This window comes from Choristoneura fumiferana, chromosome 20, assembly GCF_025370935.1.
Source record: "Choristoneura fumiferana chromosome 20, NRCan_CFum_1, whole genome shotgun sequence".
In the NCBI taxonomy this organism is placed as follows: domain Eukaryota; kingdom Metazoa; phylum Arthropoda; class Insecta; order Lepidoptera; family Tortricidae; genus Choristoneura; species Choristoneura fumiferana.
In genome coordinates, this window is record NC_133491.1 from 4225265 (window position 1) to 4251978 (window position 26714).

A 26714-nucleotide genomic window follows, 5' to 3' on the forward strand; every position below is an offset into this window, starting at 1 on the left:
ATGGCCGACAACTTACCCCTGATACCGAGCAAAGGTATGTATTATCTTACATATTATTATATTATTTATTTTATGCAACAGTTTTGTCATTTTGTTCCAGCCAGGTAACAAACTTAAATAACTACTTACTAGGCTTTTTTTCCCCTCTAGAAGGTCATCGTTCATCCACCATTACCTCTCATATTTCGTTTTCTAGAATTTTTTTACCGTACAACGGCAAAAACTACTAGACACTGGCAAAATTGTCCTCCAATGGACAGAGCCATATTTTTTTAAAGAAACAACAACAACTACTTAACTAGGAGCAAATTATTATTTCTGTACCTTCTTCGCTGTACATTTAAACATCGTATACTCGTATTATAACCACCCCTGGTAGGGGACGAATTAATTCCTAAATTAATTAATTTTTTAGAGAGGCAGTATGTGCCGACGTGCGGCCTGTCCTTCGGGAAGTCTTCAGGGAATTAGACCAGTTGCCTCCTCTGACCCTGGAGAAGAACAAACCCTCAGATGAAGAGAGGTTATGGGTATGCTAACCAAATAAAAGTGTCAAATGAATTCAAGAAATTTCAGTCTGTGTTTGGATGGATTCAACTAAAGATGTATTTTTTAACCAATTTTATTGAAGTTACAATTTTTTACAGCACATTCTTCTTGGCAATTTGTTTTTCCGAAAGCGTACAAAAAAGTGTAATGCAAAAAAAAGACATGAAAATAAGTCCTTTGAGGCCTACTTACAGATTAATAATAATGTCATTTATTTCTTGTGTCTTATTGTGATTAAGAAATCGGCCAAGTGCGAGTCGGACTCGCGCACAAAGGGTTCCGTACCATGATCTATACGATATTAGACATAAGCAAAAAAACGCAAAAGAAAACAAGTTCGTTTCATATGGAGCCCCCCTTAAATATGAATTTCATTTTAATTTAATTATTAATTTTAAAGTGATTACACAACTATAGATTCTGTGAATATTTCAAGCGTCTACCTGTTGTAGTAATTAATATCAAGCAAAAAACGGCAAAACAATCACGTTTGTTGTATGGAAGCCCCCCTTAAATATTTATTTTATCTGTTTTTAGTATTTGTGTTATCTATTACAACTCAAGAGATAGAGCCCTGTGACTGACGGACGGACGGACAGACAGACAGCGGAGTCGTAGTAATAGGGTTCCGTTGGCACCATTGGGCACGGAACCCTAAAAAGGGACAAAGCAAGCAAGTAATTGTAAATATCTTTATAAGGATAAAAATATTTATTTATTAAAACACGAGTTACATAAAATACAGCTGTTCGTTTTCTTTTCTGTTCTTGCATGTTTTGCCTTGCGGCGTACAAATATTTAAGTCAGTCAATAATAATAACATCATGATTAAGTATATAACTTAAGGATAATCATTTTCAATTTTAATTATTAAAGACATTCGATTTCATACATTATTAATTATTGCTTATTGTTATAAATAAAAAAATAATATATAATAGAAATATATTTTTTTAAAAAATTTAAAATTACAAATAATTAAATTAACCCTTTACCAGGCCGGGATATATTCCACCCACTCTTATATCGGTAACCGTAGTCAGGTTTTAACTCCAAACCACCTACAAAATATTTGTCAATCCCTGAAAATATTATTTTATGATCTTCATTCACAACACGCTTCTAAATTGCGTAATATATCTTTGGCAGCCGTTTAAATTCACTTGAACGCTAATTTCAGTAAACTACGGATAAATTCGAACACTTTCCATAATTTCTATGAAACAGAAGTACATAGGTCGAACAATTTTGATATTTTGTAGATTTTGAGTGTTGAAAGCTAATGTAAATCGTAAACATTGCTAAATATTCATGCATTATTGTGTATGACCAGAATTAGGATGTGGGTTGACATTATCCCATGGCCTTATTAGAGTTTAACTGTGTGGGAGCTATTTTTCCCATGGCCCGGTAAATTGTCTGTCATGTCATAAAAACTCACGTAAGTAATAAAACAGTTTTTGTGTTCAACCTAGAACGAATTCATGTACCAAAGAGACCCAAAATTTAATCGGGCCATGGGAAGAATAGTTCCACACAAGAAAATTCTAGCCAGGCAATGTGATAGAGTCATCCCACATCCTAATTCTAGAATTAGGACTAGTCCTATCACAAGGACGCAGGAGTATTTAGCAAAAATGGTTCATATATATTATCTGCTGGTTTTTCTTAAATTCAGTAGTGTTCGAATTTGTAAACAAACCACTAACATCACTGGTCAAGTGGATTTAAACGGCTGCTAAAATATATTATTGGATTTTAAAGCGTGTCATAATGAAGATCATAAAATAATGTTTTTCAGTGATTGATATAATGTTTCGTAGGAGATTTGGAGTTAAACCTTGACTATTATAACCGATATAAGATGTGGGTGGAATATATCCCTTGGCCTGATCAAGAATATAATAAGACAAATCTAGTATGACAGTTGATTACTTAGACAGGCATGGGATACCGTAACCCACATATTTATTTCTGGTTTAAAGGAAGATCTCCGACTTTCATAAATACATTTTTTACAAGGCGTCAATACGGTTGCAACAGATATAAATACGTTTAAGACACGCTGGTTCTTCGGGCCTGGTAAAGGTTAAATGTCAACTAAAAGTCTTCTAAGTGTCTTTTATTAAGTACTTATTTCATGATAACTCTTATTATACTCGTAACTTTCGATAAAGATAAAACCGACCACTTCTGCTTCTTGATAACAAAGACTGCTATATTATATTAATAATCATACTTATGACTGGACTGAACAAGTGGGTTGCAAAAAAAAAAAACATTACATTTATAATAAAATATTCCACTTTTATAACTAACAATACAGTTGTAACCTAAATATTCATAAGAGGCTTACAATTAGATCACGAAAATAAGTTTCCTTAATTTATCGATATCACTATCAACATTGAGTCAGAAACTTTTTTCCTTGCTAAAATAATAAAAATAATAGTTATAGCTATCGCTTGAAAAGAATTGATAACACAAAATACGAATATGACAAACATTTTCTCAGTATCGTTAGTAAAATACGAAAGCAAATCGGTTACTAAAACCTGCAAACTGGTTATACATATCAATATGAACGCTATGACAGCAGTTTTTACAAGGTGTCTAATGTTTTTACTTTTATCTATACCTATTCTTACAGCTACGTGGAATATTTCAAAGAAAACTAAAGCATTCATTAGTAAAATGAAGAATTTGACGTGAGAATACACTTTGTAATATAGTTGAAAAAACGAACCGTTCTTAAGAGTCATCAAAAATGGGCACAGAATGCCGATTGGCGCAGTCAAAGTCCACACTAAACAAGAAACCACAAGCATACCTATTTTTTCAAAGACGAACACCAAAACCACTTTATCGTATAAAATTCTTCGTGAAAACAAACATCCAGCAAATAAGCGCAAAATCCGAATGAAATACAAAGCGTACACCGCATCCAACAATACTCCGCTCTCAAAATCCCGTTGCAAATTAGATATTCACACACTGTGTTTACAAATCTTGCTGCAGTCATTTGTGCTAGCACTTTTTCATCGTACTTTCGCGAATTAGGTATCAGAATCAAAATAAACAGTTGTATTGATAAACAAATTAAAGACACTGCTATCCGATCAGCCAAGATGTCTTGAGTACTCCAAAGTCAATGGTTTTGTCCTCTAATTGGGTCAAATTTAGCGCCACTTCGCTATGATTGGTCATTTTTAGTTTGTTTGTGAACTGAATGTGGTAAGCTCGTTGTGCAGACTGACTGGACTGCGAAAATAACTCAATGGTTCATATTTCAGTGGCATTCGTTCGATCGGGCACTTATCGTAAATTTTATACATTGCTTTATTAAGAGAAAATATGGGTTTTGCCTGATGACAGGGGGCGTTGGTTATCGAATTCGTTCAATTAACGCCGAGCCAATCTATGTCGAGGCGATTAAATGTTTGTTTGAGAGTACTTTAATGTAACATCTGGTTCTGTGGTCATAAAAAACGAGTGTTTTGTTCGTGTTATCATTTAAATTATCTAATTTTGCGATATTTATGTCACGCTATTTGTTTGTTTTGTAACAAAGACTTTTTGATGGACTGCCTTGAGAGTTCCGTACCTTAAAAGAAAAGCAGAACCCTTATAGGCACTTTTGCTGCCCGTCTATCTATCTATCATTCCGGTCTACCAAGGCTCTTCTGATCAGGTATGCGTTAAGATATCAAGCTGAAATTACTATTAAATTCTCAAGTATGATAGGTACCCCAAAGTAGAGTTTTTTTTAAGTCAGTGTGATGAAAAGATACATATATAAAAAGATTTTCCAGCTGAGTACTGTCAATTGTACTAGAAGCTTGAAATTTGTTACAAGATAGCTTTTTATAGCACAACCTGTAAGGGAACTCTAAAATCTGAATAATAAAAAATATATCGAAATTATGGACTGATGCGGTCACTATAACAATTAAGGTGTTAGTTAAATATTTGTTTTTAGGAAATAATTGATGACAACATTTTTAGTCAGATGTTATTTGGAGATAGTTGTGGAGCATCAACCTACTTCGTAATTTCCGTTACTTTGTCACTATAAAATGGGTTTACTACTATTTTAAAATAAAAAAGCCGGTGGAAATCGAGTTCCTCAGACACCCCCGGTACTGACTTAAATAACCGACTTGGTTTAACGTTGCATCTCAAAACTGTTTGCAGTACGTTTTGATGGGATTAATTTTTTCAGATACAGAACTACAAAACACAATGTGAAGAGATCTGGCAGCAGGAGGGGGAGTTGAAGAAGCAGTTCGCCAAGAGGATTTCAAAGAAGCATCAGAGAAACCTGTACAGGTTGTTCTCTCCAAAGCAGGAGAAGGTGGAACCGTGGAGGGTACAGCGAGGGTTGATCGGGAGGAAGGATCTGATGCCGACTATTGAGCAGAACGCTGGCAGTAAGTAATGATAAGTCTCCAGTGGAGTGGACATTTTTTGTACCGATCCGCACTAGCCCTTCTAAGATCAACGTCCCAAGCCCTGACATTATGAGAGGAGGTTGTGCTCAGCAGTGGGACGAATATAGGCTGGAATGATGATGTATGTATGTAAACTCTTAATTGTATAAAATAAATGAACAAACACAATTGACAAACATTTTGAGATATGGTTAAAGAAATTTATTTCTCAAAGAAGTTTACATTTCACTTATTGAGAGAATGCTTAAACATACAGTATCAGCGAGCACCGAAAAATACACCAGGTTAAACTTCAATGCAACTTTTAAAACTTAAATTCTATACATGTAATGTGATTGAGATATATGTACAAAGACAAACTTACCCCTTTCCCTTCCCTTCCCTACCCTTTAAGGATGTATAGGTGTACCTGCATCATATCTTTTAGACGACCAGATGGCCTAGTGGTTAGAAACCTAATACGAAGCTTGAGATCCCGGGTTCGATTCCGTGTCGGGCAGATATTTGTATGAAAAAATACGAATGTTTGTTCTCGGGCTTGTGTGTTTAATATGTATTTAAGTATGTATCTATATCTATATAATTAATTTACCGTTGCTTAGTACCCATAACACCAAGCTTTGCTAAGCCTACTTTGGGACTAGGTCAATTGGTGTGAATTGTCCCGTGATATTTATTTATTATTTATTTTATTTATCTGATACAACAAAGCGGGCTTAAATATCTCATACGACTCTATTTCGTCAGAGACGTAACACATTCAGTAACCAGGTGCCAGTAACACAAAGTTTGTGATCAAAAATTCTTACTCCTATGCGCCGGTGACACGCATGTGTGTCAAAAGAATTCGTACCTCCTAAAGGCTGGCACAGCGTAAGGGCTTAGCTGAACGTTGCCGCAAGCCGGAGCCGAATGTGACCATCCACTAAGCTCTTACGCTATACCTACGCATATCCCACAGCAATCACTAATGTCACTGGTATAGTAGTAAGAACTAAAAAGTCACAGACGTTGTGTCACTGGGCCGAATGTGTTAAGCCTCTCCCGTCGTAATTGTTTTACATCGATATCGAAATAAATGGCCGTCCCTTTCACTTTATAAATGAAAAGACGTGCCCCAAGCAAGATGCCGTAAACTAATTGTTAACGATTTATTTATGAAGGTGGCCTTGACTTTTCATCGGTTGATTTTATAAATCTGTTTTCATTGGCACGAGTTTGAGCCACTTGACACCTACTCTTAATTGCTAACAACAGGAACAGTCTGTTAATTTTTACGTTTATTTTGTCATAATAATTTAACTACATACCTACGTGGCTGAAAACTGAACGTTTTAACTAAGATAACTCTAATAAAGATGCTACGAGTTACAATTTGCAAGCGGTAGTCTCTTTTCAACGCATACAGTTAAACAAAGACTACCGCTTGTAAATTTGTAACTTGTGTAGCTTCGTGAAATAGGGCACTGGTATTTTTTATCAATAAGCTGAGCTGTCTACTATCTGTCTGTCTGAAAGTGAAATCTGTCTGAAATTTACGAAAAACAAGAAAAATACGGGTATACCTATGTGTACAAAATATATTTTTTCCACGTAAGCTGCCAATACTTAGGTCGCCCGTGCCGTCAAAACAACCTCTTTGCTAAAACTTTAATCATCATCATAGTCATCTCATCGGCCGCAGGACGTCCACTGTTGAACATAAGCCTCCCCCATATACCTCCACATGCTACGGTAGGAAGCGGCCTCTTATCCATCATGAACCCTTGACTTTAACCAAGTCATCCGTCTATCTCATTGGTCGACATCCTACGCTGCGCTTGCCGATCCGCGGTATCCATTCGAGAACTTTTCAGCCCCGACAGCCACCTGTTCTCCGTGTTATATGGCCTGTATTAAAATTTAAACGAGTGAATTCAATGTTGCCAGGAGAGAAGTCCCTTTGGGTGCAGAACATCTTGAACAGAAGCTCATGCGAGTTCAGGTCCGCTGAGAAGGTCTACGAGACTTTTCGTGTGCCGCTGCAGCCGGTCTGCCCTGATGCTTACTCTCTGCAGACCTTGAGGTAATCTAAGGTGCCGCCCTAAGGTTACCACCAGAGATGCGCGAGGAACTTGTTTTTCTTGAACCAATGGAAACGTTTCATTTACTTATCCTCACACGGCACAGCTCTCGTGGAAACAGCAAAGCGAGCGAGCGGAGCGAGAATAGGTTAATAAAGCGTTCCTCGAACACGTTCCTCGCAAAGATGCAGTGTGTCGAAGTTCGGAAGTGGGAGTTCGTGATGTCACTTCTTAGTAAAAATGTAGGTACAATAGTTGTTACGTCGCATGGAACTCTTACAATACGATTACTTGGAGTTAACACTTGACAGATGGGCTTGCCTTCAGTCAATTTTCAACTTTGACGTCATACAAATAAAGCCATTTTTAGTATACCACTATTTACGATTACAATAGTGTATAGTACATTGTGCCTTAAGGGCGGTAAATAGTCCCCTCCCCCTCCCGCAGCATGCGCCGCAACGTGCGTGTGCATGTGGTCCTGCAGCAGTGCGCGCAGCACCATCAATACGGGAACTGACTCATTTACCGACCTTGGACTTCATGACAAGAAAATTAGTACGGACAATGATTCATTTACAGACCACGGGTTTCATGACAAGCACATTAAGGTCGAGGGTTTTATTTGGGGAGTTGCAACCAAGGTAGCCTGTATGTTACGACACTGTTTACGAGCAAGTGTGATGAAAAAACTATTTTATTGACTGAAGGCACGCCCATCTGTCAAGTGTTAACTCCAAGTAATCGTACTGCACCGGTTATATCTTCATAATTTTTACTCGACTGCCCAAAGGAGGGTTATGTTTTTCGAGCGTATGTATGTATGTATGTATGTATGTGGGTATGTATGTCCATTTCTTTGGTCCTCGCTGCAGCCTAAACGGCTAGACGGATTTTAACATATGAGGTATCATTGGATTCGTCATAACTGTCGGAGTGACATAGGCTACATAAAACTTTAATATAGCGTCTGCGAAAAAAAATATGGCGGAGGAATGATTTTTTTTTGTATTGTAACAATATGGGTATCAAATGAAAGCTAATAATTAGCCCATTCTAAATATATATGGGTTATAATACTTTTAATCTACTATTTTCACAGCAATATCAAAAAAGTATAAAATAAAAAACATTAAATTTAAAAAATCAAAAAACCCGACTGCCTTAAAAACTAAAAGGAAGAAAATAAGTCTAGTGGTCTAGAACTCTGTCTAGAAGCTCATTTAAGGTTCAACAGTCGGGACCCATTCAAATCGTAACCAGCTCAAAAAATCTTAGTAATGGGTCCCGACTGTTGAACCTTAAATGAGCTTCTTGACAGAGTTCTAGACCACTAGACTTATTTTCTTCCTTTTAGTTTTTAAGGCAGTCGGTTTTTTTGATTTTTTAAATTTATTTGTTTATTGGATAAAAGAAAAAATATGGTGTCCAACATTCTTGAAAATCTATCAGACGTAGGTGCCATCAGCCAAATATGTGGTCTACCACCCTTAAGTTGATAATCGTTTGCACGTCATAAAACAATAATGCCAAGTGTCTGCCAACTTGAAAGTTCGACTTTAGCGACATATTCATTTGATAGGACCTTGATTAAAAATTCATAGACCACTTAGTCTTATTTGGCTGATGGTACATTTTTAAGAATCAAGCCTTAGCCACAGATTGCCATGTCTTCAAGTTATTATTTCTACATTATTTCTACAGATTTTTATGTCACAATTTTGCAAAAAAAATCAGTGCTCAGAAGCTTAGGGCGATTTCAGACTAGCGTTTTTCTTCTGCGCGTTTACGCTCGTTTTTGGCATGCGCGCTTACACGCGCTCTATATTAAATCGAACACGCGTGTAAGCGCTCATTTGCGCGTGTTTGCTCTGTCTGGTCTAAAGGACGTGTTCTCGCTCGCGCTTATGAGTATTTCTCAAAAAAGTGTCCCGTCATGAAATTGACAAGAAATCAGTTTTGTCAAGAAATTATTACCTAACACTAAGGACGAGATCATAAAACATAAACTGTATAAAACATCCAAAACTTCTTGAGGACACGAAAACGTCGCGATATCTTGGAAAAAATCGTAATTTTGTAACTACATCGAAACATTCACAAAGATTACTTATCTGACTTTTTATCACCTTTACCACAAGCAAGGTTTTTTATACATATTTAAACACAAAATTACTTATTTTTTGTGTTGAAATAGTTTCATATATATAGTACAGTTATTAATAGTTATATATATACAACAACAACTGAAAACACAACAGGGCAACTGAAAATGGTCAACTTTTTGAGAAATATTCTTATACGACCTTCTATGCGCATATAAAATGCTAGTCTGTAACCGCCCTTATCCACTTCCGATCCGTTGCGGTGTAATATAACGCCAAGCTAAAATCACTTATTTTTACAGTTACGGCGAACTAAAAGTGCGTCCCCCGCCCCTCCCGCCTTCGGAGCAGCCGCCCCCTCCGACGCCTGAATACATCATTTGCGTGCCGCCACAGCTGGATTTTGTTAACTTCGTCCTGGGCCGCTTACATACGGTAATCAATACCCCGCTGCTAGGAATAATAAGTTTATTGAAACTAGGTTGTTTGATGGAGCGAATTTCTTTCACGATCACGCTAATGTTGTCACGCTGCTGGTAGCGTGGTGTGAATATTTTGATTAAGCTGATGGAAAATAAAACATTACATTTGAAATTTACCACGAGCTTTGCGGTGAAGGAAAACATCGTGAGGAAACCTGCACAAACCTGCGAAGCAATTCAATGGTGCATGTGAAGTTCCCAATCCGCACTGGGCCCGCGTGGGAACTATAGCCCAAGCCGTCTTGTTCTGAGAGGAGGCCTGTGCCCATAACGCAGTTGTCCTAGCGCCGACGATGAACCAGAGAAGCGATCAGAGTTTCATCTTGAATAGCATGCAGAACATGCAGCATGAACTTAATACACAACATAGATACAAAACTTAATACTAAATTATATCTCATCCCCCAGCCTATATATACGTTACAAGCGGGCCCAGTGCTAATTGGGAACTTCACACACACCATTGAATAGCTTCGCAGGTGTGTATAGGTTTCCTGACGATGTTATCCTACACCGCAAAGCTCGTGGTAAATTTCAAATGTAATTTTGCACATGAATTTCGAAAACTCAGAGTTGCGAGCCGGGGTTTGAACCCACGATCGAGGCGATAAGTCAAATCACTAGGCCACCACTTGCAAAAATTATATCTATAAAAAAGCCATTATCATTCCCTCGTTGAACAGCGATAGCAGTTCGTTGAAAGATAGCTCCTCAGCTCTCCAGTAGTCTCGACTAGGCGCTTTTGCACTTTTGTGAATTAATTAGTTTGTGTGCGCTGGGACCCCAAGACTCAGGGTCTCAAAACCGACAGCAACGAAATTGCACGCTGAACTGAAACCCTGGTATTTTATAACGCCTGCTCTCGCCCGTTTCCGCCGCTGCGCCAGCTTTTCTTGTTGACCCTGGAGGTGTGAATGGATCAGGCTGATGGCGCAGATTGCGTCCAAAACTAAAACCCGACCCATCTCTACGAAATCAGAGGCATAAGTACCTTCTCTTCATCATCATCATTCCAGCCTATATACGTCCCACTGCAGGGCAGAGGCCTCCTCTCAGAACAAGAGGGCTTGGGCCATAGTTCCCACGCGGGCCCAGTGCGGATTGGGAACTTCACACGCACCATTGAATTGCTTCGCAGGTTTGTGCAGGTTTCCTCACGATGTTTTCCTAAACTTAAATTTCAAATGTGATTCGCACATGATTTCGAAAAACTCAGAGGTGCGAGCCGGGGTTTGAACCCACGACCCTCTGCTTGAGAGGCGATAGGTCAAACCACTAGGCCACCACGGCTTCAGTACCTTCTCTTGATATCCTATATTTATTTTCTTTTAATTTTCTTCCAGTGTAGCAATTTATCACAATTCCCCAGACAGTATTGTGTTTTATCGCCAAAGTTTCGTGTTACTAAAATCATTGGAAAAGAAATTCCAGCGAAGAGACCTTTTATTCAAGAATGCTTTTAAAAACTCGCTCTTAAATACACTAGAAATGCTGTAATTGTTTTAACCTTGTCTGCTATAGGGTGCAGAATTTCAATAGCCGAATTAATTGTTGAATTAGTGTTTAAAATAAAGATTCTTTTAAATTTTATTTATAATGTAAATAAGCCGTAGTGGCTTAGTAGTTTGAGCTATGGCCTCTCGAGCAGAGGATCTTGGGTTCCCACCCCGGCTCGCACCACTGAGTTTTTCGAAATTCATGGGCAAAATTACATTTGAAATTTACCACCAGCTTTACGATGAAGTAAATATCGCGATCAGATAACCGTTGGGGGAGAAAAGTCCTCGAGTGGCGACCACGAACCGGAAGACGAAGCGTTGGCAGGCCTCCCACCAGGTGGACTGACGACATCGTAAGAGTAGCGGGAAACCGGTGGATGCAAGTGGCGAGTTGTCGTTCATTGTGGCGTTCTAAGGGGGAGGCCTTTGTCCAGCAGTGGACGTGTTCGGGCTGATGATGATGATGATGACGATGATGAAATATCGCGAGGAAAACTGGATAAACTTGCGAAGGTGTGTGTTAAGTCCGCACTGGGCCCACCTTAGAACTGAGCCCTGTGTCAAGCAGTGCGACGTTTATAGGCTGGGATGATGTTAATTAAGTTTTATTGATGAATTATGTCCTCAGCAACAAGTGCGTCTGGTGAACGTGTCCAAGTTCGAGGTGCGTCTCTCGCTGACGCCGCCGCGCCGCCGCGAGCTGGACGTGGAGCTGTGCGGGCCGCGGGGACTCGCCGTCTCCGCTGGCTCCGCGGCAGAACTCAAGGTAAACCCCCATGAATACTAAAGGCCGCCACGATGTCCGGTCCCGCGAAAACTAAAATTCTAATACAAAGAACCAAGATCAAGTATCATCATCATAGTTGCGGCTTGCCGTAACATTATGCTGAGTGGGGCCCACTTTATACTATTCGATGTTATTTTTATTCTTTCCATCTAATGTATTTTTATGTGTATCGAATATGTGTACATAAATGTCTCTCTCTCTCTCTCTCTCTCTCTCATATCAGCCTTAGAATGTCCACATAGACCTCCAGTTGCTTCGGTTGAATAAGTGTTCTGCATCCACCGTGAACCCGCGGCTTTAACCAGGTAACCCGTCAATCTCGTTGGAGGATATCCTAAGTTACGCTAGCAGATCCGCGGTCTCCATTCGAGAACTTTTCGGCCCCAACGGCCATCTGTTCTCCGTGCTATATGGCCTGCCCATTGCCACTTTAACGAGCTAACTCCCTTGCTAATCAAACAGTAGCTTCAATCAAGTAAAGACATTTTGATTTGATTCGATTGCCACCTTTAGTGTAAAGTTTTTTTTATCTAAGTCGCTTCACTCGTGACCATGTCTTGTCGTGACATGACCGTGTCATTCCATGACGATCAGTAGTGAACTTTTATGATGACTTTCTTTGGAAAATAGTGTTTTTGGTTTACACTTGTCTTCCACACTGCAGAGCCGGAGTCTGGAGTTCATAGATGGCAACAGAGAGCACCGCTGATTACTCTCACATCAGATCCCTAGCCGGGCATACGGGAAATCATAAAATGTCTAGTTTAAAAACAAATTCAATATCAAAAGTTTCTAAGTTCGTTCACTAGATTTCCAACTAGCAAATTGCAGTTTAAATGCAGTTTAACTGCAGACACAATAGGTTAGTGCAATGAAACTGTATTCAAACAGTAATTTACTTTACTTCAGGTAACTGGCACACAAAGTATGACGCTTTATCACGTAGCGCAGTAGAAATAGATACTTATAATATTTGTGTTTGAGAGAGTTATATTTGCGTACCTTGTTGAATATAAAATAAGCTTCTGTTAACAACTTAATACAGTTTTTTTTTTACTGACTGCATATTTTAGTGAATGTAGGTATTAATATTGTCGTCGGACTTACAAATTTGTAGCCAATTTTAAATCAATCCGACCACTGGAAATGTATCAAAATAAACTTGTATAAATACTTCCCAACAAACATTAGGTACCCTGTTTGTTGGTAAACATTACCCTTGTTCTATCTCATTTCTCCAAACTCGTAATAAAGCGTGAAACTCGGGCTTACCCCGTATGCCATGTCTTTTGACCTGTCGCGGTTTACTTCGGCTATAAGGGTGCTCCTCACGTGGTCCCTGAGGATCCAATTACGGCGAAAGCAATTAATTGAATCCCCGGAACCCCGGTTCAAATCTGTAATGCCTTGTTAAGCAAATACTCGACGATATTCATTGTGGAGGTTGATTAATGATTACTTGAGCCGTGCAATGTTTGTGTATATAACGTAACCAACAATAAGTTGGAAAGCCAACGACATTGTCACCTCAAAGTTCAATATCTCAAAAAGGGCTGGATCGATTTTGATAAAAACATGTCTGAGAACCATCGCTAAAGCCCTGCTTTCAAATAAAAAAAATCGCATTCAAATCGGTTCACCCGTTTAACAGCTACGGTGCCACAGACAAACATACAGACACACATAGCGGTCAAACTTATAACACCCCTCTTTTTCCGTCGGGGGTTAAAAATGAATGAATCCTACTAATCCTACTAATATTATAAATGTGAAAGTTTGTGAAGATGGTAGGAGGTTTGGATGTTGGGATGTTTGTTGATTTAGAAATTCGGTATACAGATAGTTTGAGTCACAGAGAAGGACTTACGAGTAGGATAGTTTTTATTCCGGAAAATTGCATAGTTCCCGCGGGATAGCGATAAACGTATTCTGCGCGAACGGAGTCGCGGGTAACGGCTAGTACAAAATTAAATGTAGAGCGATGCTGGAATCGTTATTATAGTAAAGCTATCTCGGTTAACTATGGGTTGGCGTTTTGTAAAAGCAGTAATCAGCGAGATGGTTGTTCTTTGGCTTTTGGGTTGGTTTGGTTTAGGGTTTAGGTTTCTGTACCCAAAGGATGACTACTCTCTTTGTCTGTGACAGGGCTGTATTTAGAGAACTGTACTTAATAGATAGACAGTTGAATTGAATACATAACATGATCGAAAATGCACAGAAAAACCAAACAAACTTTTTCTGTGCATCTATATTTCAGTTTGTATTTTCGATATAGGTTTTACGGGATGACCGTAAAAGTAACAAAAAAAAAAATGGAATTGGCTAAGTAAAGTTTTTTGGAGAGGCCCTAATTATATTTTTTTTTCGATAGTCGACGTCTTAATAATCGAGGAACTGCAGCTCTTTTATTTTTATTTCCTCTTATTAATTAGAAATATTTTTTTAAGTGGTCGATATGACGTTTGTGTGATTGAAATTGCAGAACCGTTGAGGGCTTAGTACTTAGTAGAAACAGTAATAAAAAAAAACGAAGTCAACTGTCACTGCTGTCACTGTCAAGTAGAATCTAACCTAAAACCGTTTTATTTACTTTGCGATTTGGTGCGATCAGTGTTTTTTGGATAATTTTTAAAGACCTCTCAGCACAAACTCAGTACTTTAAAATTTGCCGCATTTCTCCACGACCTTTGCATGATAATTGGACCACGATTGGATAGTTTCAACGACTATTTTGGCTCTGCTTCTTCGACAACGCTATCTTGCAGTCTCGACGACACTTGGCTTGATATTTGGACTGCCTTACGAGTAAATTCGAACCACAGTATCCCTACAATGGATTCAGACGACTCCGACAGTATTCGAGTTGAAATGGAGCATTACAGAAATGTTCTCTAATGCTTTGTACGTTGGTCTATGAAATACAGACGAGATTTTCAAAATTCTGCGTATTTATGCATCCTAGTCTTTACAAGCGACTTGGTGCAAGTCAGCTTCATCTTCCACTGCAAGTTGCTCATCAACAACATGATTATACGAACCCTCTAGCCCTTCAACATCAAACACAGCAAAGGAGAACATAACAGAAGGGAGAGATATCGTGTTTTTTTACCAAAACAATAAAAAGGACATGGTCTCAGTAAGAGTCATGCTATACATTAAAATATTTATGCACAAATGGGTTTATATTCTTTATTTCAAAGTGTATTGAAGGAAGAGTTTCTGCTAAATCATTTACAGAATGAATTGGCTTTGTGTGGCTACTAAAAAAAGGGGGTGATTCCATATAAAGTCATAGCGACCTTGAGGTTACATGTGAAATGCGTGATTTGAAGATTAAAAGAATCCGTATTTTTGAAGCGTCTCTGTTATTAACCATAACCACATAAAATTATGTAGACAAAGCTGTCTTATTGCATGTGTTTTAGATAGTTTTAGTTAATTTGCAGAGTAATATAATAAAAATGCAATAATTTATGTTTTATTTATTTCATAAATGTACAAATTATCATAAAAACGTTTAGCATTAGCTAAACGCATTGCATGTGTTTTAGATGGTTTTAGTTAATTTAAAGAGTAATATAATAAAAATGCAATAATTTATATTGTTTTTATTTCATAAATACACAAATTATCATAAAAACGTTTAGCATAAACATATGTCTCAAAAGACCTGATTTATTGGAACATGTATATAATATTCCTGGCAAAGCGTAATTTAAAAACAAGTCGTATTTTTAATAAATTAAATATTGTGCCATCCCCATAAAGGCATTAGAAGTACTACTAAGAAATACAAGGAAATATAACACAAATATTATAGGTCACTATGTGTTAAACCGGGATTTTAGTTTACTTTTGCATCAAAAGATGTCACTATCTCGTCTCAAGGAAAAGCTGAATCGCGCTGTAAAGATTTTTCCGGCAGGCTATAAAAGGGCTGTCAATCATATTAAACTTTTCATTTCCTAAGCAACCATGGTTTGATTAACTTGTGTGTTATATGTGTAAACAATATGCGTACCATTGATCATAAGTTATAACAAAACCGTGGTGATTTACTTGTATTTTTAGTACTTGTACTTGTGACAGTGACCCTAGATTGTATTGTTTTGTTCTACCAGTTGAACTGGATGTGTGTATATATACTAGCTTTTGCCCGCGGCTTCGCCCGCGTGGAATTCGGTTGTTCCGCGCTGTTCCCTCGGGAACTGTTTATTTTTCCGGGATAATTAAAATTTAAAAAACCCCCGACTTAAAAAAACGCCAGCAAAAATAAAAATAAAAACGCCCGAAAAAAACGCTGCTTGAAAAGACATTAAAAGTAAAAAAATAATTATGCGCTACCTAGCTGTTGCCGCGACTTCATCTTGCCGAAGAATTCGTTTATCTCTATCCCGCGGGACTATGCTGATTTCCCGCAAAATTGCCTAAGTTAATTTAGTATAAAGTATCTAGTAATATTTTTTATCTAAGCGTGCTGTCGGTGTCGGGGGACGCTAGGTTAACATGAAACTAAATATGTTGTATTTTTTAAAGTATTAACCTTAGCGGTCCCCCGACACCGACGACGCTTAGATAAAAAAAATATTACTAGATACTTTATACTAAATTAACTTAGGCTAATTTTGCGGGAAATCAGCATAGTCCCCGCGGGATAGAGATAAACGAATTCTTCGCAGATGAAGTCGCGGGCAACAGCTAGGTAGCGCATAATTATTTTTTACTTTTAATTGTCTTTTCAAGCAGCAGCGTTTTTTCGGGCGTTTTTATTTTTATTTTTGCTGGCGTTTTTTTAAGTCGGGGTTTTTTAAATTTTAAATTTAAGTTTTTATTTCATGTTTTTTAAACTTTGATATATATATTTTTAAAGTGTACTAGTGTGTTGGATATCCTGGCTGCAGCATCAGCTCATCTTGTTGCCACCATTACATTGTATGTAGAATCAAATACTGATCAAAAGGAATCAAACACGACATATCTGCTATTATTTTTTCAAGAGTATACTGGTGTGCTGGATATCCTCGCTGTAGCATCAGCTCGTCGTGTTGCCACCACTGCATTGTATGTAGAATCAATTACTGATCAAAACGATTCCAAACACGACATATCTGCTATTATTTTTTCAAGAGTATACTGGTGTGCTGAATATCCTGGCTGCAGCATCAGCTCGTCGTGTTGCAACCACTGCATTGTATGTAGAATAAATTACTGATCAAAACGAATCCAAACACGACATATGTGCTTTTATTTTTTATAGAGTGTACTATTGTGCTGGATATCCTGGCTGCAGCATCAGCTCATCCTGTTGCCACCATTGCATTGTTTGTAGAATCAAATACTGATCAAAACGAACCCAAACACGATATATCTGCTATAGTTTTATTAAGAGTGTACCTACTAGTGTTCTGGATATCCTGGCTGCAGCATCAGGCCGAGAATTCCATAATCTTGCATAGCTATATAGCATACATGGGTGTTTCAAATTTTAAGTCCAAATATGTTTGAAAGTAAAGTAAATATCCATTATGCGTCTAAGATTCCTACCGCAGCGAACAAAAGAGCTGATGATCTTGAAACGGCTGAACCGATTTTGATAAATCATGACTAAGATCCATCGCTAGAAAACCAGCTTTCTTATAAAAAAATTCGCATTCAAATCGGTCCACCCGTTTAAGAGCTACGGTGCCACAGACAGACACACAGACACACAGACACACATAGCGGTCAAACTTATAACACCCCTCTTTTTCGTCGGGGGTTAAAAAGTAGCCTATATCACTCTGTGGCCCATAAACAATCTCTATGCCAAAATCACGTCGATCCGTCGCTCCAATGCGACGTGAAAGACGGAAAAACATACAAACACATACACTTTCGCATTTATAATATTATTATGGATATATATGGCATTCAACCGTTTTATTTTGTCTGACTCTAATACATACATGACCGGGAATCGAACCTAATCAAAATCTCTGTGAGCAATGTTACAAATTCTGCACATTTTTTCGTTATTTTTGATGATGTAAATCATAAGTGAAAAGAAACATATTTTACAAGATTTTATTCGACTTGCAATGTACGAGTATGTATGTATTATAATTATAAACCAAAATGAGAATACAAATTTAAAGTACCATTAGCTTAGCACAGCAGTACTTATACTGATTACAGATTAGATGACAATGCAAGACAAGTATAGTCAACAAAAAGTATTGTGAGGAAAAATAAAAGCTTACACAAATAAAAACCAAAAATGATATTATTAAGAAAAAATTTTTGCTGACTGTACTTTTTATCGACTGTACTTGCATTGTCAACTAAAAATACATTTAATTCTATTCTCTTCCATTAACCATTGAGGAGTTTCGTGGGTACTTCTATGCCTCTTTTTTTATGGAAAAATGCATGTCCTTGGAAAAAACAGGTTATGCTCCTTGGCTTCTTCTTGCAACCAAAATAAAAACACCAATGTGTGTTTACATCCACCTGAAAAAAAGATCAAAATTATTATAAATCCTTACTTATATTTAATATTATAAACATGAAAGGAACTCTGTCTGTCTATCTGTTAACTTTTCATGCTTCAACCGCTGAACTGATTTAGCCGAAATTCATTATGTAGGTAGTTGGAGTCCCGAGGAAGAACATAGGCTACTTTTTATCTCACAGTTTAATCCCGAAAAAATACATAGTACTTGCAGGAAAGCAATAAGCGAATTCTTCGTAGACAGAGTCGCGGGCAACAGGTAGTTATAATATAATGTTTCACTAACCACAGAAATTTTACTCTATCATAATATTTACCAGCCAATGCAGAACAACATCACCTGTCGCATCAATCACATTGTCAGTTGATATCTAAGTAAATGGTCACAATATAGGTAATATGTTTTTGTTATTCTGTGCTCTCAAACAACTTTGGTCCGGCAACATATTCAACTTTTGATGCCCTAAAATGTAATGTAAAAAAAATAGACAAGAAACTGTATTGATATACTTTTGTACTTACGTTCATCCATTTTACCGGTGCGGACAAGAGTGCTTTATCTCCTTTGATTTAGGCAACATTGTATACTTATCACTGGTGTCAAAATATTCTAGACTCATAGCCATGTGTGGCAAGTTCCTTGAATCTGCTCGCACAAATTCACTCATTTCGTATTGAAAGGTGAAGCCGCTAAAATAGAAAATATGGTCCAAAAGTCAAGCCAAGTGTCGTCGAGACTGCAAGATAGCGTGTCGAAAAGCAGAGCCAAAATAGTCGTCGAAACTATCCAATCGTGGTCCAATTATCATGCAAAGGTCGTGGAGAAATGCGGCAAACTTTAAAGTACTGAGTTTGTGCTGAGAGATCTTTAAAAATTATCCAAAAAAACACTGATCGCACCAAATCGCAAAGTAAATAAAACGGTTTTAGGTTAGATTCTACTTGACGGTGACAGCAGTGACAGTTGACTTCGTTTTTTTTTTTACTGTTTCTACTAAGTACTAAGCCCTCAACGGTTCTGCAATTTCAATCACACAAACGTCATATCGACCACTTAAAAAAATATTTCTAATTAATAAGAGGAAATAAAAATAAAAGAGCTGCAGTTCCTCGATTATTAAGACGTCGACTATCGAAGAAAAATATAATTAGCACCTCTTCAAAAAACTTTACTTAGCCAATTGAAATATAAAGATTCCAAAAAACAAATCTTACATAACATGATGTTTTTTATTTTAATTATTTAAGTAATATATGTATTTAAGTAATGTATGTGACCACCATAGTGAACCTTTAAGAGTTTTATGTATTAGTTGTTTGTGTTTGTGGCACTATTAAGAAAATATTTAGAGACGTCTTCTATTTTGAAAACATGTTTATACATTTTTTTAGACACTAAAAATAATTTTAAATGACGATTTTAAATAATTTATTGAATCAGGCGTTACTTTGCGGAGGTCCATATCAATGAACTAAAAGGATTTCTTTGCTCACCCGCGACCTTACGAGTATGATAGCTAAGTTTATGCAAAATAATATTCGTGTTCATGCAGTAAAAGTTAGAGTGTGCGTTAGAAGTTAGAGTGAGTTAGGGTCTAACTTCTGGTAGCATGGTGTACGGTTGTGTTGCTCTGAAGATGAGCTCTGGTTGAGTTCGAAACGCGTCAGTTTAGTGTGGTTGTGATAGATGGGTTTGTGTGATTTGTGTGTGGAGGTGGAGGAATTGCATGAACACGCATATTTAGATAAACTTAGCTATCATAAGGTCGCGGATGAGCAAAGAAATTATTTCAGTTCATTTCATTACTTACATGTGACATCAAAACTCAGTAACATTAAAATTTGGATACCAGATTGTTTTATTGTAGTAATCAAGTGGATATACTAAATGTTTACCACATGTGAGATGAATATATTGATTGGAATGTTTTAGTGAATCATGTTTTTATTAGCTCGTACGAAGAACAAAGAGCGCAGAAGTTTGACGTCCAAGGTTCTATCCCCAGCTGGGCCAGATATTTATATGAATATTACTTACGAATGTTTGTGCTCGGGTCTTGGGTGGTTATTTATGTATATAATAATTATACTTACTTTGGGACAAGTCAATTGGTGTCAAGTGACTCTTTGACATAAATGGTCCTCCGCAAATTATAACGCCGAGCCATGGTCACGACTGAACCCGGGCACCCGTTTTTAGGGTTTCAGACCCAAAATGGCAAAAACGGAACCCTTATAGTTTCGCCATGTCTGTCTGTCTGTCTGTCTGTCCGTCCGTCCACGGCTTTGCTCAGGGACTATCAATGCTAGAAAGCTGTAATTTTGCACGGGTATAAATGTAAACTATGTCGACAAAATGGTACAATAAAATACTAAAAAAAAATTGTTTACGTGCGTGCCTCCCTTAGACGTAAAATGGCGATGATTTTTTTTTCTCATCCAACCCTATAGTGTGGGGTATCGTTGGATAGGTATTTTAAAACCATTAGGGGTTTGCTAAGACGATTTTTCGATTCATTGATTTTTTTGCGATATATTCAACTTTAAAGTGCAAATTTTCATTAAAATCGAGCGTCCCCCCCTCTAAAATCTAAACCGGTGGGTGGAAAAATTTGAAAAAAATCAGGATGGTAGTAAGTATATCAAACTGAAGAAAAACTATAACAGCTAAGTTTGCTTGAGAATTATTAGTACTTTTACTCTTAAATAGCAGCCTAAGGTATAAACCTAAACTTGGAAGATTCCGAAAATACGAAATCCTTGGAAAACACAAACTGTTGGAAAAATATTTCTTAATTTTTTCGTAATGGCTACGAAACCATATTTTGGGCGTGTCCGACACGCTCTTGGCTCGTTTTTTATTCATAGAATCAATAATGACCGCGATAGTCTAAAATATCGTGTCATAGGGAATTAGTCTAAGATACAAAGAAAAGTAAGCCGGAGACATTGTATAACCTAATTATAATAAAGAAAACTTCCCAACCCAACCCCCTGTAAACTAATGTATGATAAAGTGGACAGCTTGAAAGTATGATTAGTGACAGAGTGAAAGGAAGTAATGGAAATTAAGCTTAAAATACACTAGTAAATATAGAATAGTTAAAAAGACGGTGACAAGCCGCAAAGTAAGTAAGACGAAGAAAGCTGGAAAGATAAAGTATGCTGAATGACGGTAAGAGCTGTAGCAAATGAGAGAACTGGAATGATCGAGAGTTTGAAGAAATAGGCTCCGATCATGTTGGAGGTAGGAAAAAAAAAAGAAAAAAATATATATAACGCCGATTGTTTAAATTGGTCCAGATCCACTTCCGTCCTCGCGACGTGCTCGCCGTGCACGACGCGCTGCGCGTGCGCGTGTCCGTCGGCAAGAGCCTCGTCGTGCCCATCGCGTGCTACATGCAGCCGCCCGTACTGCAGAGTGAGATGTCCAACATAAGTGCTTCTGCTCGAATACCTGATAGCAAAGTGGATAGCGTAAATTCCGTATCACCATGGACGTTGCTTAATAGTACATTACTGTAGAGGCCGGGAAGTAGCGGGTTGCCGACCAAGCAGATATAGACTATGGATAGGGATGCGAGGCCGGCCACCCCACGTTCCGGCCGAGGCTTGTATAGTGCTTATCTCAAACATGACATGAAATAAAATAAAAAAACAAGAAATCAAGTTGGCGGGACGCTAGTCTGGTCGCCCTGTAGTGTGGCTGCGGGCGGTGTTGCCGGGCGTGGGCCGCGTGCGTATCGCAGAGCGCGGGTTGAAAACAAAAGACGGTCGCATTGCCGGCCAGCGGCCTGCAAGGTTGTATGAAATCTCTTCGCAAGCCGCTAGAGTGACCGCGCGCAGGCAGGCGAGCCGCAGCGCCTGCATCGCGATACTTCTCAGCCTATTATTTGTAACACAACGTCAATATTTCATTTCATGTTTGAGAATAGGCATATTACTACTGATGTATTGAATCAGGCGTTACTTTGCTGACGTCCATATCAATGAACTACCTAATAGTAGATTGTACAACAAGAGCATAAAACGAGCCATTTTACCCAAGACGTTCATATAGCCACCCGAGCCGATTCGTATCGTTTTGCTGACACAAATATTATTTAATACGAGAGTGAGAGGGACGGTACGGTACGAACTTCGATTTTTTATTTTTTTTTAGCCCCTGTATTGGCAGGTAGCCATTATTTTATTCAGTTTTATTCTTAGCGTCTTTCTTTTGCCGAGCTCCGAAGTGTTTAGACACAATTTTTTTTTTTTTTTTTGAATTTTTTGTCTATATCTGCTTGGACGGCAACCCCCTACTTCCCGGCCTCTACAGTAATGTACTATTATTAAAATATTCAAAACTGTCTAGAAACATAGCTAGGAATAAAAATTATCCGAAGGCACTTTTGATGACTGTATTTTTATCCATTTGTAGTTATCGTCCCATTCGAGATGTCCTCGGTCTTTTCTCTCCAATCGGGATCTGATGCGTGCGACAACTTAACAAAAGGAGAAGACATATTGGACCTGGGCTCCAAGCTGCTCGGAGACGTCCACTGCGCGCCCATACTGCTGCAGTGCAGCGCGGCGCACGCGTCGTTCTTCCTCATCACTGAGGATGCTTGGATATCATATACGCTTGAGGTTGGTAGTCTAATACTATCAGAGTTCTGCTATGAAGAAGTCCCAGCAAAATTGTACACAACAACCTACTTACTGGCACAGAAATCGCAAAAATATTTTAATCGCAAGCGTTTTGCATTGTCATCTAAATTATACATACGTACGATCCAAGTTTCATAATATTATTATTAACTATTGAGGAGTTCAATTCTGTACAGGTGATCCTGGCCGGCCTACCGGAATTGCACTACTTGATTATTAAATTGTCACTTTACCAAGTAAGATGAAGAGCGGTTAGAAGTGTGCTAAAATTTAAGTAAATTTGACCACTAACTTCAAACATACACTACAACTATAGTGCCCGGCCGCTAAGAAGTCAACCCTGACACATTTCACAACTATGAAGTTCCCGATTATTGTAATGTGTCAACCATTGAAAAAAATCCTACACTTACTACATTATCGCACGCAACAAGAACGCATTGCATTTTTATCTATGATTCATATTGTAATATTCAGAAACTTCATAGTTTTGCAATGTGTCAGGATTTAGTTTATAACGGCCGTTGACTATTCATTGCGTGTGCTGCTAAGTAACCACTACGCTGCGAACATTTTAGCCACGCAATGAACAGAGACCACGCTCGCGGTCGCCGCTGGCGTCCATTCTGCCGCCTTTCATATTCAATGGCTCGCAACATTCAAACCGGGAATCCTTGTCTTCCCCAGGAGCTGACTTCCAACGGCTCAATAGCTACAGGTCCCTTTACCCTCTACCCAGCCTGGTTCACGGGCGGCGGTATCACCCGCGGCTTCGTCCAATGCCGCGCGACGGCAACTGGGCTCCAGACCACAGCTTTGAGGATCCTGTCCTCAACAGCCACGGCTCGCATGATCCACGTGCTTGCTGACTCGCTGTATTTTAGCCCTGACCATGTAACCATTCAGGTATGTAGACGACTGGATTGTAAAAAGTAGTAACCCTAAGTATAAAGTTGGAGGACCCAGGATCAGAACTGAGTAGGATCGGGCTTAATGTGAAAAGAAGAAGGAGTAGTAGTAGTAGTGTGAAGTAGTTTATTTGTCTAGATATGTATTAGTTTATTGACTTCATTATTATGTATTAGTTTGTGTATACCTATATATTATTATGTATGTGTATTTGAAATGATTTTTTTGAGTCAATTTAAATTTCGGTTCTTTTACCTTTTCATTGTACTTGTAGTGTCTACTCTTGTGTCTGATATCCTGTCAATCGTTCGAAGGTTAACTAGAAGAGATCTTTTTAAGGAATAAGTTCGGCTTTGTGCATCTTATTATTCTGTGTTCTGTTATTTTCATGTGTTTTAATGTACAATAAAGAGTTTTACAATACAATATAATTTTATTTATTTATTTATTTATTTAAGAAACAAACAGTCATTTACAAAAATTGGCTTAATGTCTATTTCTTATAATACAAAAGATAAGTCCGTATGTATGCTTTCTCAACTTACTTCAGTAAATTTCCGTAAGCTAGTTGAGAAAGCAAGATAAATACAAACTTATCCGACAAAAAGCGATGGCAAAACATTATTTACTGTCCCTGTGTACGCGCGTGTCAAATCATAAAAAAACCTCAACCACCAAGTCTATACGCATAAAGCCATGTCTATTGTTCATGCGACGTTTTTATCGTGATGTTAGTCGTGGAGATTCCTATAGCAATAAAGATTGTAAAATCTCAGAATATAAGTTCGAGCCCGAAGAATTGCGAAACTGAAGTGGCAGTGGGCGGGGCACATTGCTCGCAGGACTGATGGCCGATGGGGTCCAAAGGTTCTCGAATGGCTCCGCGGACCGGGAGACGAGCTGTCGGTAGGCCTCCAACAAGATGGAGCGACGACCTGGTTAAGATCGCGGGATCGCGGTGGATCCGAAAAGCACAAGACCGGTCTGAGCGGAGAGCCTTGGGGGAGGCCTATGTCCAGCAGTGGACGTCTTTCGGCTGACATCCTTTCCTTACTATTATAAAGGGGAAAGTGAGTTTGTTTGTTTGTTTGTTTGTTACGCTTTCACGCCGTAACTACTGCACCGATTCCTATGAAATTTTGCATACGTCATATTAGAGGTCCAGAATAAATAATAGGATATTTTTTATCCCGAAAAAAATTGCCATTCCCAAGGGATGACCAAAAGTTTGTTTTTGTATTCTAACCGCGGAGCTGACTGAGCTGACTTAATAATGTGTTAAAAAGCATGCTTGCTTGCTTGCTTGCTGCACCATTTCTTGCATAATCACATGCTTGCTTACACGATTGCTTCCACGCTTGCTTGCATGATTTAATGCATGCTTGCTTGCATGTATGCTTGCATGCTTGAATGCAGGCTTGAATGCATGCTTACTACTAGCACTATTTCTTGCAAAATTTCATGCTTGCTTGCATGCTTGCTTGCATGCTTGCTTGCATGCTTGCTTACATGCTCACTTACATGCTCACTTGCATGCCTTCTTGCATGCCTGCTTGCATATTTGTTTGCCTGCTTGCATGCCTGCTTGCATGTTTGTTTGCTTGCTTGCATGCTTGCTTGCATGCTTGCTTGCATGCTTGCTTGCATGCTTGCTTGCATGCTTGCTTGCATGCTTGCTTACATGCTTGCTTGCAGCAGAGCTTGCAACATTCCTTGCATAATTACATGCTTACTTACATGCTCACTTTCATGCTTGCTTGCATGCTTGCTTGCATGTTTGCTTGCATGCTTGCTTGCATGCTTGCTTGCATGATTTCTTGCATGCTTGCTTGCATGCTTGCTTGCATGCTTGAATGCATGTTTGCTTGCATGCTCGAATGCATGCTTACTACTAGCACTATTTCTTGCAAAATTACATGCTTGCTTGCATGCTTGCTTGCATGCTTGCTTGCATGCTTGAATTCATGTTTGCTTGCATGCTCGAATGCATGCTTACTACTAGCACTATTTCTTGCAAAATTACATTGCTTGCATGCTTGAATGCAGCTTTGAATGCATGCTTGCTTGCATGCTCGAATTCATGCTTGCTTGCACTATTCCTTGCATAATTACATGCTTCCTTACATGCTTGCTTGCATGCTGACTTGCATGCTTACTTGCACGCTTGCTTGCATGCTTGCTGCATGCTTCAATGCATGTTTGCTTGCATGCTCGAATGCATGATTGCTTGCACTATTCCTTGCATGATTACATGCGTCCTTACATGCTTGCTTGCATGCTGACTTGCATGCTTACTTGCTTGCATGCTTGCTTGCATGCTTGAATGCATGTTTGCTTGCATGCTCGAATGCATGCTTGCTTGCACTATTCCTTACATACTTGCATGGATGCTTGCATGCTATAATGCAGCTTTGAATGCATGCTTGCTTGCATGCTCGAATGCATGCTTGCTTGCACTATTCCTTGCATAATTACATGCTTCCTTACTTGCTCACTTGCATGCTTGCTTGCATGCTAGAATGCAGCTTTGAATGCATGTTTGCTTGCATGCTCGAATGCATGATTGCTTGCACTATTCCTTGCATAATTACATGCTTGCTTGCATGCTTACTTGCATGCTTGCTTACATGCTCACTTGCATGCTTGCTGGCTTGCTTGCTTGATTGCTTGCTTCTTTGAAATGTTGATGGTTAACGCGAGCAAAGCCGCGGGTAAAAGCTAGTAAT

The 26714-nt window shown here is 38.5% G+C and overlaps 2 protein-coding genes and 1 pseudogene across 6 annotated transcripts in view; 2 read left to right on the forward strand and 1 right to left on the reverse strand.

The window, feature by feature from the left end:
* Positions 1-24311, forward strand: LOC141439382 (uncharacterized). Its single transcript, XM_074103665.1, has 11 exons — positions 1-34; positions 101-104; positions 416-530; positions 4772-4979; positions 6930-7065; positions 9471-9603; positions 11778-11915; positions 21730-21847; positions 22850-23058; positions 23767-23985; positions 24303-24311. Exons 1-11 carry the CDS (start codon positions 1-3, stop codon positions 24309-24311), a joined length of 1323 nt encoding a protein of 440 aa, XP_073959766.1.
* Positions 1-26714, forward strand: part of LOC141439123 (uncharacterized) — a 59928-nt gene that overhangs the window by 12824 nt on the left and 20390 nt on the right. The gene's annotated exons all lie outside the window — the stretch shown is intronic.
* LOC141439346 (uncharacterized) lies at positions 2931-4032 on the reverse strand (annotated as a pseudogene).